We start from the raw sequence: 13,594 nt of genomic DNA on the forward strand, positions 1-13,594 counted from the left end.
GCTGTCCCTCATTCCTTTGTGGGAAGGACCAAGGAATAATTGTTCCTTTCTCACCTTTCTGTTTGCTACTGAGGGTTTCATGTACCTTGGTCATATCTCAGCCTGGAAACTACTGATATGCTGAATATCTCCTCGTGCAAAACCTCTCTTGCCCTACTCATTCTTGCTGCCCTTCCCTGAACTCTTCCCTTCTTGTCAGTTGCTGCTGAGCCCTGGAGCTGAGCTGTGTGTGGTACCAAAGTAGGATTGTACCCTGCAATAACACAGAGCCACACTGGTTGTGTTTTGTACTCTCTACTTTTCCATTAGCTCCTAATAATTTGTTTTATTTCCTGTACAACTTGGTGCTTAGCCCTGTACAATTATCTCTTGTGATGCTCAGGCTCCATTCTTGAATGGCAGTGGGCAGCCTTTTGAAGGACTTGATAACTGCAGCTAAAGTCATACTTTTAAGCAGTTGTGTATTTCAGGACTGGTATATGCAGGTCAGAAGTGCCTCATGTAACAAAAAGCACAAAGGCCCATTCTGTGCTATGCACAGTTACCTGCCCATGGAAGGGGCTTCTGCAAGGCTGAAGTCCAGTGTCCTGTTCAAAGCGGGATTAAGCTTGTGTCGTGTTGCATTGTCCTACCTGAGCTCAGCTGAGTATTAAAAGGTCTCTAAGGATGGAGATGCAGGAGGGTGAACTACTCCCGTACTCCCTGTCCCAGTGCAGCTTTTCTCCTGCCAGGAGTTATGTCTCTATGTCAGCTGGGATTTCCCAAGTGGAACGTTGTCTGTTCTCCTCCTTTCACCATAGACCGTAGAGAAGATTGGTTCCATGTCCTCTGTAAACCCACTCCCAAGTAGCAGAGCAACTAAATCTTGTCTTTGCCTTCTCTTTTCCATGCTAAACAATCCAAGTTTCCTCAGTCTCTTCCTTTACAGTGTTGTTTACTACAGCTCCCTGATGATCTCATTGGCTTCTGCTGGACTCCACTGATGTGAGGGGTTTATTTGCAGCTGGTTCTGTAAGACTTTGGCTTTCTGCCTTTACTGAATAATTCCCCTTTCCTAAATGGGCAATACTAAAAGCTTCATTGTTCCTTATATTCTTTCCTCAAAGCTGGAGGAGGGCATTGTGTAGGCAAAGACCTGCACAGTGACAGAAGATTCCTTTCATCCTCTGTCCTTGGGGATGAGGCACTACTGCAGTTTGCATCCCTGTGCGTTCACCTTAAGCTCTGTCCTGTAATAAAAGTGAAGCAGGAAATAAGTAATTCCATCTTACACGTCTAGCCCAGCAAAAACTGGAGCTTTTTGAAACACTTTTTGAACTTGGAGTGTGCCTTGCAGTGCTCTTCCTTTTTCCAAATGTCCCTGTTTCTCCTCACAGTTCAGCTGGCTCAGCAAGTCAGACGAGCAGAAGGATGAGTCTCCTTCCTCGTGGCGGCTGGGCCTGAGGAAGACTGGCAGCCACAACATGCTGAGTGAAGTCGCTGCCACTCGTGAGGCACAGAGGGATAAAACTTCCTCTATCTATCGCTCCTCATCCAGCCCTCGGATATCTGCGCTGTTGGACAACAAGGAAAAGGTTTGGCTTTCAGCAAGGATGTTTTAGTGCATCCACTTCACCTCACAGGTGTAAAGCCCTTTCTGTTTGAGTTGTTGCTGGGGTTTGTATCCATAACAAACGCAGGTCTCTTTCATTCTTACTGTCTTTTTATTTTGTAAAATATTTTCCCCCTATCAGTTGTTTCTCCAGAACTGGAGTTTGGTGCCCCTTTCGCCTAATTCCTGTTCAGCTTGGACCGGGCTGGCACTGAAAAGGGGCTGCCAGTCTGGCACAGCCTGTTCTTTACCAGAAAATGTCCAATCCAGACCACAGCACATACCTGCAGTGGAGATTCTCCTTCCCTGTCATTTAGATGGATTCCTCCTCTATCCACCAGCTGCATTTGTAAATCCCATGCCACGTATTCAGTAACTGTAACTTTTCTGCTCATGGGTAGATGGTAGATGCCTCATCCCTGGAGGTGTTCAAGGCCACCTGGGGTGGAGCTCTGGTCTAGTGAACTAAAGGTCCCTTCCAACTCAAACCATTCTCTGATTCTGTGATTGGCAGGTCATTCTCTAAGTTAGAACATGCTTTTATTCACTACCACGGTCACCAGGAAATCCCTTTCAGAGCTGTATTTCTATGCAGTGGTACGTGTTGCCCAAGAAGTTGCCTTAAACCAGCTGGTAGGAGAATGCTTTTGTAGTTGAAGAAATTTGAAAAATAATTAATTTGCCACTGAACTTGCTGGAAGGGTTAGAGATATGTAGCTGAAGTTCCTCTTTTGCTTCACCAGGACAGAGACAACAAGAGTTATCTTGCCACCATAGTACCCAGAAGACTGAGCAGTACGAGCGATATAGAAGAAAAAGAAAACAGGTGAGACTGGCTGAAGTTGATGCTCATCTTCCATCCTGTAATAGTACTCCTGGAATATAATTATTCTGTAGTCATGCTTTGTGTATTTTCTCAGCAGTCTCAAGTACACAGGAATTCACAACATCAAGAGCCAGCTCTGTCTATAAAAGTTCTGGTATGTTGGTTTTCGTTTAGGTGAGCAGGAATCAGCAGACTGGTTCCTCCACCCCGTATTCACACAGGCACAGGCTTCATCCAGGCAACCTAGATCCAGGCAACCAGATTTATGGATCCTTTTTCCTTTTAATATGTGAGTGCCTCATTTTGTAGCTGCCACCTGCACTTGTGCTTGTCACTTGCTCAGCAGTCACCTTCAGTCCCTTTGTTCACACCTCTGTCACTTGAGATTCACTCGAGCTTGTGAACTCTCCCATACAGGAACTGTTTCATTGCAGGGCTGTTTTTACAGTCAGTGTACATAGATGTCCCTGGATGGAACCATGTTCTAAATGCTGTGTATATATCCAGGATTTCCAGATGTATTTGAGGAGCTGCTCTCTGCAAGCAGCTCCCGGTGCCTAAAGGGGCTCCCAGAGAGCTGGAGAGGGATTTTAGACAAGGTCCTGGAGTGTCAGGACAAGGGGGAATGGTTTCCACTGCCAGAGGACAGGGTTAGATGGGATATTGCTAAGGAATTCTTGGCTGTGAGGGTGGGGAGGTTCTGGCACAGGTTTCCCAGAGCAGGTGTGGCTGCTCCTGGATCCCTGGAGGTGTCCAAGGCCAGTTTGGATGGAGTTTGAAGCAGCCTGGGCTAGTGGAAGGTGTCCATGCCAGGGCAGGTAGTAGGACAGGATGAGCTTTAAGGCCCCTTCCAACCCTGGCCATTCTGTGATTCAGTTTGTACTAGGAGTAAAATTTGACCTTAGCCTCATTTCCAGCTCCTTCCCAAGAGAGGAAGAAAGGCACATGCAGAGCAGTGGCTGTGAACTGTAATTGTTGGGCAGGGGCTGTGGCAGATGACGCCCTGGGAGAATTTCAGCACAGCTTGAGATTCTTTGCTGATCTTTTGCTGGAAGCTCCCCGCTGTGTTCTTGTTCTCTCTGAGGCAGTCTCTGAGATGCGGAGTTTAGCAGACAGTTTGTGTCTGTTGAGCAGCTCAAGAAGGTTTGGCAGGGGCTGCTATCAAGGGCACATCCCGCTGTAGGTGCTGACAAGTCCTTTTCTGGTGGAGACTGGCTGAGGAAAACTGGCTTTCAGGAACAGATGGTGCCAGGCATGATGTGTGGTACAGATTTTTTCCCAATGTTCTTTCCTTACAGAACATCTGGGTTTTCCTTTCTGGAAGCCGCAGGTATCTTGAGAGAGCATCAGTCTGGGCATGACAAATGGAAATGAGAAATAATTGCAGGCTGATGGGAGAATGGATTAGTGCTGCATTACAGCTTCAGATCCTGTCCAGCACCAGGAAGAGAGCAGGATACACTGCCAGAGTGTGCATTAGCATTAAGGAAAGAGCCCTGTTTTCAGATAACCAGGGTAAATAGGACTACTAGGAATTTCTTGATGAGTTGTCAAGTAGCTTTAGATACTGTAAATATTTTGTTTGTTGTTTTCTGCTTCATGATTTTGTGGTGGACCTGGTAGTGCTGGGTTATTTGTTGGACTCAATGCTCTTACAGGACTTTTCCAAGCCTAATGATTCTATGAAAGGCTTTGCCATGCTGAATTGCTTTTGTCCTTGCCTGGATACCTTGAAGAATAAGAGCTTCCCTGCAGTTCTAATGTCTGTCCATTTATACCCTGATACAGACAGCAGTGGGAATGTTAAATGACACTATTAAATATGTTAAATTACTTATATGGATAATCTGAACTTCATTTGCAATTTTTCTGACTAAAAAGGATCTTGTTCCTCTTTCTGTGAAACATTACATCAACTGTGGTTCTGAATTGAGCTGGCAAGAGCAGGAGCTGATGTTTAGGCCAGAGCAGGTGTTTCTCTGAGTTGTGTCACCTGAACAATGAAGCACATAGGTGTAAGGGAAGGATCTGTGTTGGGAAACTGTAAAGGAACCAAAAGCAGACTCTGAGGTTTTTCTAAGCAAAGCCTGTGCTCTGTCCTGCTCCAGAGAATCCGCTGTGAACCTGGTGCGGAGCGGCTCCTACAGCCGGCAGCCCTGGAGGGATGAGCCAAAGGGAAACGAAGCTCCCCACTCTGGTGCACCCACTACCTACGTATCCACCTACTTGAAAAGGTATGTCCAGGTCTAAGACACACCCTGGGTTCTCAGGCAGTCACAACCACTCTTAACATTCTTCCCAGACCTCAGCCTCCTGCTTGTTGCCTCCTGCATCTTGTAACTGGCCTTGGGACCCCTTTCTGCTGAGAGCAGGAAGGAAAAATTACAAGTTTTGATATTTGTCATGCTAAATAGTGTTTTTAAAGGCTATAATTTTTATTAGTTTGCAAATTCCTGGACTGAATTTAAATACACTTGTTTCCATAACTTAAATGCAATGTTTGCTCTTTCTAATGCTGGTGTTACGGTTCGAGAATAAACTGATCATAAAAACAGATTAATGTGATAAGAATCCAAAAGCATTGTTCAGATAGCTCTTGGTAAGTTATAGCTTATCTCTGATTTTGGTTTATGTTAGTCCATGTTTATGGTATTATGAGAAAGTGGCAGTGGTCTTGTGCACGATGTACAGCACTTGCTAAGGAGCAAAACTGATGCTTCCAAGGTTGTTTTGTAAGGCAGCAAGGAAGCAGTTTGTTCACAGTGCATGGGAAGTTGTAGAGGCTGATTATTGGTAAAGGAGGCAGGCAGAAGCAGGAAGTTCTGCAATTGCAGGCAGAACACCTGTAACTGCAGTGTCCTGGGCCCCCTTGGGAGGCAGAGCCTCAGTGTCCTTGAGGTGCCAGCTGATGGCTCCCTCTGAGTGAGCTGAAGCAGTGCCCTGCTCTGCTGAGGCAGATCCTGCATTGCTGCCTTTTCAAGTGAGCAGGAGGATCAGCAGTGCCAGTACCTCACCTTTATTTCAGCTGATACTGGATACCATCAAAACAGCCTGTGATAAACCTGTCACACTGCAAAGCCATTGTGTTTCTGCTAAAGGAAAACTGCATCAATAGCTTAAGGCTTTAGATTGAGTTTCACCAGATTCTAGACTCTGAACTACAGAACTCCTGAACATGGAACAGTTGCTTGAGACACTTGGGAGGAGGCAGTTTGTTCCAGTGTTTATGCTGTAGAGGTAAGTGGTGCTCAGGGGTGTGTGTGGCCGGTTGCTGAGCACGTACAGATCCATTGCTACAAAAGGTGAAGCAGCCCCTTTAAGCAGAAGTCTTCTGCTCTGCTGATCCATTCTGGTGACTTCACAGCTATCCTGGGATGTGATGACAGCCCAGCCTCCACATCTTGTCTCTCTCTGAAGCTGGTCTGACAAGCTGCAGCTGATTACATTGGAAAACTTTTGCCCCTTGCAGCTGGCACACCTGTGCTGCTCCCTGAGCTCAGAGACAGCCCAGTCACCCCCAGGCAATCTTACAAACATTGCTGGTTTATCCCAGCTAATCCTGCACCAGATTTAGTGTTGCCCTCACACAGTTGTACTGTATTTCCTTGGTTAAAGTGTACAGAGAGTGGTGAAGGTTTAGGCTGCGGTGGGATGTCAGTAATACTGAGTTCTTTCACAAAGGTTGAGTTCTGGCCTTTGATAAGAGAATGACTGGTTCACAAGCAGGTATAGAGAATAGCTTTGTCAGGCAGGAGTAGAAGTGCTTTTAAAGGAGAGATCAAAGGGTTTGCATTTCCTGTACAAACAGTAAAATCATGATCAATCAGACCTTTATCCCATAGAGTTTTCTGTAGGAGAGCGCAGAGAAATTGAATACAATTGTATTGAACTTCTGATTTCTCCAGCCTTATGTATCCACCCCTAAGATGAGGAAAGGAGCCTGGGTAGACATAAGTGTTTTCTCATTTCCAAGTATTAGCAAAGCTCTGAACACAACTCCAAAAGGTGAAAGCTTCTTAGAAAGGAAGAATCCAATGTGACATGCTTGGATGTCACTCGAGGGATGACTGCATACATCTGCAGTTCCCCTGTGCCTCAGCATTTGACTGATCTCCATAAAAATCACAGACTGGCTGGGGTTGGAAGGGACCTTAAGTCCCAACTCCTTCCATCCCCTGAAATGGGCAGGGACACCTTCCACAAGGCTGGCCTTGGACATTTCCAGGCATGGGGCTGCCACAGCTCCTCTGGGCTCTGTGCCAGGGCCTCCCCACCCTCACAGGGAACAATTCCTTCCCAATATCCCAGCTAACCCTAGTTGTGTTCTTTAAGTGTTTCTATGATGCCCCAAACATAGAATGAACACCAGCAGCAGATCATCTTAAGATGGGGAAAAAAATATGTTGGTTTTTTTTTAAAAAAAGGGGGGACAAAATAAGTTGCAGCAATGTTACAAATGTTCTTCAGCTTTAGTTGAAGCAGATATTGATGCTCTCTCTGTCATAGTACTGACAGTTGTCCTGCTTTCTCTGTGTGTACCACTGGCCCAGAAATCTACAGAACCCTGCTCTAATATCTTGGTGTCCATTTTAGTGTGTACTGGCTTTCAAAAATCCAGGGCACTTTGACTGTAAATGAAAGGAAGTGGAGGAAAACTGGCATAGAAGGCTGGATTAGTTCAGCATCCTACCTTTGACATCAGCCAGAAGTGCTGCCTCCCAGGAAGGCCTTACACCACAATGAAATCCTTCAGCCACACAGATCCCCCTTCATTTCACATTTATGCATATACCTCCTTGCTGGTTCTGGTCACATAAAAGCCATTGCAGTGAGCCAGGACAGTCCCTGCAGGACTCTGTATCTGACAGCAGCTGGTTTTGAAGGAGAAGTTGCAAAAGCCAGGATAACTTCAGAGCAGTCTTCTACCTCCCATGCTCCTTACTTCCAGCAATCAGGAATTTAGGAGCCAGGGATTATATTTAACCGTTGTTCTAAATAGCCACCACTGTGGCCAGCTTCCATACCCAAATCCTACTTTGATCTCTGCAGTACACCTTGGCAGTGTGTTTAATAAAGCAGTTATGTGCTTTGTGCAAACCTTTTTTATTTCCACATGTGGAAGCTTTTTTAGGAGTGTGAAGGTTCTTAAGTTAAATTTTTTAATGCCTTTAAAGTATTTCTTTAAAGTCAGAAGTATTTCTTTTTATTGCTTTGAAATGTTGCTGTACATTTCATTGCTTATTCCCTGATGGTTCTGTTGTGGTGATAATGTTAGAGAATGAGGAGCAATGTGTCAGTACCTTTTTTTTTATTTCTAATGTTGAATTCTTCAGCATCATTTCATAGTCATCCCTTTCACAGACTCCTATGGACACAGCTGTTAATTAACAGGATTCCCTGGCTAATCTTTATATTGCAATTTTTCGGTCCTGTTCCAGTCAAACGTGAATGATGGAGTAAATGCCTTGGAGTGCTCCTCACACCGTGCAGTGCCACTCATGGAAGGGGACAGGCTGGGAGGTGGATTCCTACAGAGGTGGCAGTGCCTTGGCTCCCTTGGGAGCAGGAGTGTGTTCCTAGTGCCCCAGCACATTTCTCTCACATTTCAGCCATGTGTGTGTTGGAGCTGGCACAAAGTCATCCCTGTGACCTCTTCCTTCATTCCTCCTCCTCCTTCCTTCTTATCCCCCCACATCACTGCTCTCCCAGGCACCTGGTGCTGCTTCCATCCTCCTCAGCCATTGCCTTTCTCTTTGAAAGACAATCCTTGTCATGGCTTTCTTGATAAACCTCCTGCATCCACCCTTCCTGACCAAGTTCCTTCTCTCTCTTGCAGCCGCTCTCGTGCCCCAGCCTCTCTGCCTTGGGCTCTCCTAGGATGGTGCCACATCAGCTCTGTTCCCCCAGGGCTGCCACCAGCTTTTCCCCTGCTGATCCTCTCCTTCCTTCCCCTGACACAGACTCCACTGCCATCCTCTCCTCAGAACACTCATTTATGCAACCCCACGGCTGCTGGCTCCACACGCCCACCCCAGCCAGGCTGCTCTTCCCATTCCCAGCCCATCTCCAGGGCTTGTCTTTTCCCTCTGGAGCAGATAGCCAAGAAGGGAGGGACATGCTTCCAACAGGACTACCTGCTGCTCCATGCTCCAGGCAGCATTCCAGAGGAAGCTCTGTTTAGGGTCCAGCAGAGATTGCTACCTGGAGACAATGACTGGCTTGTTCCTGTGTGACCTGGATATGGCAGGCAGCCAGCAGCTGAGGAGCCCAACTGGGAGGTTCCCCCCCGCTGTGGAGATCTTCCAGGATGCCCCATGGAGGCCTTCCAGGATGCTCTGTTGTTCCCTTTGGCTCCCTAGGGACCAGCTGCTCATGCTGGGTTGGCTGGGGACCTTGGCATGTAAAACTGGCTTGTAAACTGGGTGCCTGGATGAACAGGACTGGATCCTTTCTCTGGCCTCCTGTCCTTGGCTGCGCTCCTGCCCCTTCCCAGTGCTATTTCAGCCTCAGGCTGCTCTCTGGATTCCTACTCTAGAGCTGACTTCCAGTTTCACTCTGTTACTGCTTGCTTTCCCTAAAACCTGCAGCTGTGTCCTGGCCTGCTTCCTTCCTCTGGGCCAGTTTTTATTCCTGTGCAACCACTTTGGGCCGTGTGCCCTGCCATGAGAGCCTTTAGGGTACAGGAGGTGAGAGCCAGCCTTCCTAGCCTTTGATCCTTCAGATAGTCCGGTCTGACCAGTAGCAGCCAGGCATGCCAGATGCTGGGAAAGGTGTGGCAGGGCCCTAGGACCCACTAGATTGCTCTGTGCAGGCAGTGAGTAGCCTGTGTGCAGGGCTTGGGCATGTGCAAGAAGGAGATCCTGCCAGATTTCATCAAGTCTGTTTTCAGAGATATGCAGCTTTTCCCACTAGAGTGGATTTTCTCTCCCATTAGGGTGGATTTTCTTTGAAAAAGTGAAAGGGTTGATCCTTGTATAAGAGCCCTTCTGTCCTCCTCCTTCTTACCCAAAATATGAACACAAACACAGCTTTTCAGTAAGATTGGTTCTCAGGGCTTGCTTTAAACAGGCAAAATGCTATTTCCCTTGCTCAGTCTTGAATATTTTTGGACAGCTGTGCTAGCTATTTTCTAGAAATGCAGTTTGTGCCAAACATGTCTTAAAGACAATTAAAGCCTGAATTGATCTGAGTCTTTGCCAAAACTTTAAGCCACTGGAAATAAATTCTTAAAACTGAAGTCTTGGACATCCTCAGGGCTGATGCGGCCAGACCAGCTTACGTCATTCCCTCCTTTCCTGCTTTAAGCATCCTCATCCTTGCACCCACCTTTCCCCTGGGCACAGGGTGCTCCATGTGCCCTGCTTTCACTGCAGCAGGGTTTTTTCCTTCCCTGATCCTCCCCAACTCACCCCCATGCCGTTATTCTCTCGCTGGAACTGAGCTAGGCTTAGCTAAGCAGGGCTCTGCTGGCGCTGGCCTGTGTGGGCAGCCGGTGCCAGCTCCACGTCTCACCGATCTCCTTGCACACGTTTTGCTGCCGTGTGGTGCCTGCTCTCTTCCCAGCTGCCAGCCCAGCTGTGGGATGTGCTGTTGAATATTTACTGTGCTCTGAAGGACGTGATTTTGTGATGTTTTACAGTGCTTCATTTGGTAGAAGTAGTGACCTGAGCAGTCCCTACATTTCAGCCAGTCGCAGTCCATCTCTAGCTACCTCACCCACTGCCATTGGCTCATCTACCTCCCTGGGCACCCCGTGGCAACCTGTCTCTTGCTGTCCCACATCTCTCGGTGTGAACACTCCTGCTTCAGCCCGCCACAACACCAGGTAACGGCTCCCAGCAGAGATAGAACTCCAAAAGTCAGCGTTTGGGTTGGAAGTTCCAGAGTGGATTAGGGATTTGAGGTGTGCTTCCACATGGGAAGTGCTGATAAGCAGTTCCAGAATGATAAACAATCCCAGGATGGTGGTGTTGGACAGTTCCAGTGGTGGGTGTGACTGGCAGGCAGGTGACAGCCCGGAGTGTGTCCCTTGTGCCCTCCGTCCCTGTGACCTCGGGTGCTCAGTGTACAAGCTCTTGGAGTTTCTTCCTTCTGCTTATTCACTAGGTACATTTTTCAGGTCATTTTTGCTACTAACAGAGATGTGAAGGCTATTAATTCCTCCTGCTCATTCTTCTCCCTAGTTTTGTGAAATTCCTTTTGCTGTGGCTGTTCTCTACAAACACGAGTGTGAGGCGAGGAGGATGAACTGTCCGTGCTCCATCGAGGAGGTCGAGCTCGATCAGCACTGGAGTTCACTTGCTTTGCTTTCCATATGTCTTCTCTATTTCAGAGCCCCTTTCAGGCAACAAACTGATTCTGCCGTAGAGAAAAACGCAGAGGGCAGCTGTGCCAGCACCCCTCTAGGTGTAATCACAAACCGTGCTGTGCTCGGCACTGCCAACGGCACCGGGAATGCCGGGGCAGCCTCCGCCCCAGGGAAGGACCTCTCGGCTGAGGAGGCCAGGGAGCGCAGAAGGTCAGTGAGGAGTGGGCTCTGGTGGCCTCCTCCGTGGGCAGCTGTCACATGGTGGTGATGGTGGGGGTGTAACGACTGGTTTTTAGGTGCTCCATGAAATTCCCAGCCTGCTGTCCCTACTCTGTCTGAGGGTTTTGAACTGAATCATCACTGGCTTGGTGGTTAAATTTAGTTTCATAATTTTCTGCTTGTCTCTTCAGCATCTCAGTTTTTTTCTTCAGTACTAATCTCAGCTCCTAATCTCAGCCTGATCCCAGTGTGTTTGCAGGGACATGCTGCAGAACAGCCACTGGCAGTGCGTTCTGTAAAATGAGTCCCATCCTAAAAAGATCATTGTACTGAGATACGTTCAGATAAAATCTGTCCCTCTCATTCAGCTCAGTTGTGTTTACTTCTGCCCTGATGGAGGCATCTGTGCTGCACAGGTCCCCAGATTCCCTTTGCAGTTAGTGGGAGGAAACAAACATTCCTGGGGTGTGTAAGTGTGTGACACAGCAGGAGCTGGACTCCAGCAGCAGGTATGGCTTTGACTGACTGGAAAGGCCAGAGAGGGAGACTGCCATGTGCAGCTGAGGCCATGCCAGCAGCAGCAGCAGTGGGAATGACTCTGACTCCAGCTGGTGGTATCTCTTTCTTATCACATGGTGTTATTTTAAGACTGGGGAAATACAAACCTGGGGAGACAGAGCTCTTTTCAGAGGAACTTCACCCTGTCCATTAATTACAGAATGTGAAATGATCCGTATATTCCTCCTGCAAACAGGGTAACTTTTACAAAATCAGTCTCTTCTAATGGCATCAGTGAAAGCAAATAGTAATAAATAAAATGCAGCGATGAACTGGGTGTTTCTAACCAGCGGTGAGTTCATGTAGAGTATCTAGTGCTTGGATTCTTCCAAACTGTCATAGTGATTTATTGAAATACAACCCTTCCTGAGTGCAGATAGTGCTCTGACACATCTTAAATGGCCCGAGGCCAAAGGATGGCAAAAACAGTAATGGGAGTTATCAGCCTACAAGGCTAAAGGTGGTGGGGCTGAGCTGCTGCTCAGCTTCACCTGCAGCACGTCCAAGCAAGATGGGCTGTTCTCTTGGAAAATACTCAAACTTGTAATGGCATTTGGGAGATTTTTTTTTTCCAGAGCTAGCACAGGGAGCACTTGGAAGGTATAAAAACGTTCTGGAGGAGCCACATTCATCAACTTTGTGTGCAGGGACAGTTTGCATTAGCCACTGTAGGGTATCTTTGATGTGAAAACACTTGGGTTAGCCCTGGAAGTGCCTCTGTGTGCTCCTGTTGCAGTTCCTGGAGGTCACTTGGCTTGGGGTCATTTGCAACTCAATCGAGATGAGCTGCCAAAAGATACTGCCAGTGCCCAGGGAGGTTGTGCAAGAGGACAGAGTGAGTATTGTGCTCTCAGGTCTCACTTCAGCCCTTTCACAATGGTCTCTCCATTGTAGCAAACCCAGAATGAAGTTGCAGAAACAGATTTTTCCCTGCAGAAGTGGGCTGCTCAGAGTCCTCCCAGACTTCCAGCACTGTCTGCAGATTAAGAACTGGACTGGGATAGTTCCTTGTAGATGCCCAAAAAAAATCCATTAATATTACTGCGTTGGCATTTACTGCCAAATCTGTTTCTATAAATAATACAGAAGATCTGTTTGTCTCTTGCATTTTTATTAGAGAGCCATCTCCTGTGAATTATGGTAACGTAAAGAGAAAACACCAGAAAATTCCTCCCACCTTTGATGCTTTGAGGAAAAAAGCCCAGAAATGATGTATTGTGCTTATGGGGAGGAAACCTTGCTGATGAATGTACATCCTCACAGTGGGATAAAGTGACTGGGAGCTTCCTGCACGTTGGAACTAGGAAACATGGACCCAGGGACACAGGGGAAGTCACCTAAACGGGAAGAGCTTATTAGGGAAGGAGACCAATTCCAGAAAAATAAAAAGGCAAATGGCAGACAGTTGTCAGGGCTGTGCTGTATGGATTTCAGTTCCCAGCAGCAGCTGTTGCAGGAGTGTTTGGGCTGCTTCGGTGTTTCCAAAGCGCCAGCTTGCTCTTAGCAACAAAAACATAAACAGGCTCATCATCTAATATTAGATCATAGGGATATCTCCAAACTTGTGGCCTCGCAATTATGTATGTGAAGCCAAAAGGTTAAGGCAGAAGAGGCTTCTTAGGGCTGGGGATGAACGACTGACAGAGTGCCCTGGAGTGCTGATTTGCATCCTGTGGTGGCCAGCAAGCCTTACCCTGCCCCACCACAGTGTTTGACCCATGGTGGTTCACCTGCTCCTTGTTTTCCAGCTGAATTGGTCAGGAATGCTCCAGTAAATGCTGGGAAATAGTGTAGATTACAAGGGGGATGAAAGAACAACCGGCAGAGGAGCAGCAGAGCAGAGGTCCATTTGGGGTGTGCAGTGCTGCATGGTGCCAGCTGGGCCATGCCTGGTCAGTGCCAGGGCTGGATGTGCCAGGGGTTCAGCCTGGCTGCTACCATGTGTGTGCCATGTGTTCTGCTGCACATCCTGGCCTCCCAACACTGCCATGTGTGTTCTGTGTGTCCTGCTGCACATCCCAACACTGCCATGTGTGTTCTGTGTCCTGCTGCACATCCCAACACTGCCATGTGTGTTCTGTGTCCTGCTGCA

The 13,594-nt window shown here is 47.6% G+C and overlaps 1 protein-coding gene across 10 annotated transcripts in view; it reads left to right on the plus strand.

The window, feature by feature from the left end:
* Positions 1–13,594, plus strand: part of PPP1R12B (protein phosphatase 1 regulatory subunit 12B) — a 132,634-nt gene that overhangs the window by 56,558 nt on the left and 62,482 nt on the right. For 8 of the 10 annotated variants that reach the window (XR_005703984.2, XM_040085701.2, XM_040085695.2 and 5 more), the window contains exons 10-14: positions 1,377–1,574; positions 2,335–2,417; positions 4,526–4,651; positions 10,057–10,242; positions 10,750–10,935. Coding sequence is in view for 9 of the 10 variants with exons in the window: in XM_040085701.2 (XP_039941635.1) it covers positions 1,377–1,574; positions 2,335–2,417; positions 4,526–4,651; positions 10,057–10,242; positions 10,750–10,935 (779 nt within the window). In the remaining variant the exon portion in view is untranslated. The remainder of the gene's footprint in view (positions 1–1,376; positions 1,575–2,334; positions 2,418–4,525; positions 4,652–10,056; positions 10,243–10,749; positions 10,936–13,594) is intronic. The other 2 variants (XM_040085703.2, XM_040085704.2) reach the window with 2 other exon arrangements.

This window comes from Hirundo rustica, chromosome 24 (genome assembly GCF_015227805.2).
Source record: "Hirundo rustica isolate bHirRus1 chromosome 24, bHirRus1.pri.v3, whole genome shotgun sequence".
Lineage (NCBI taxonomy): Eukaryota > Metazoa > Chordata > Aves > Passeriformes > Hirundinidae > Hirundo > Hirundo rustica.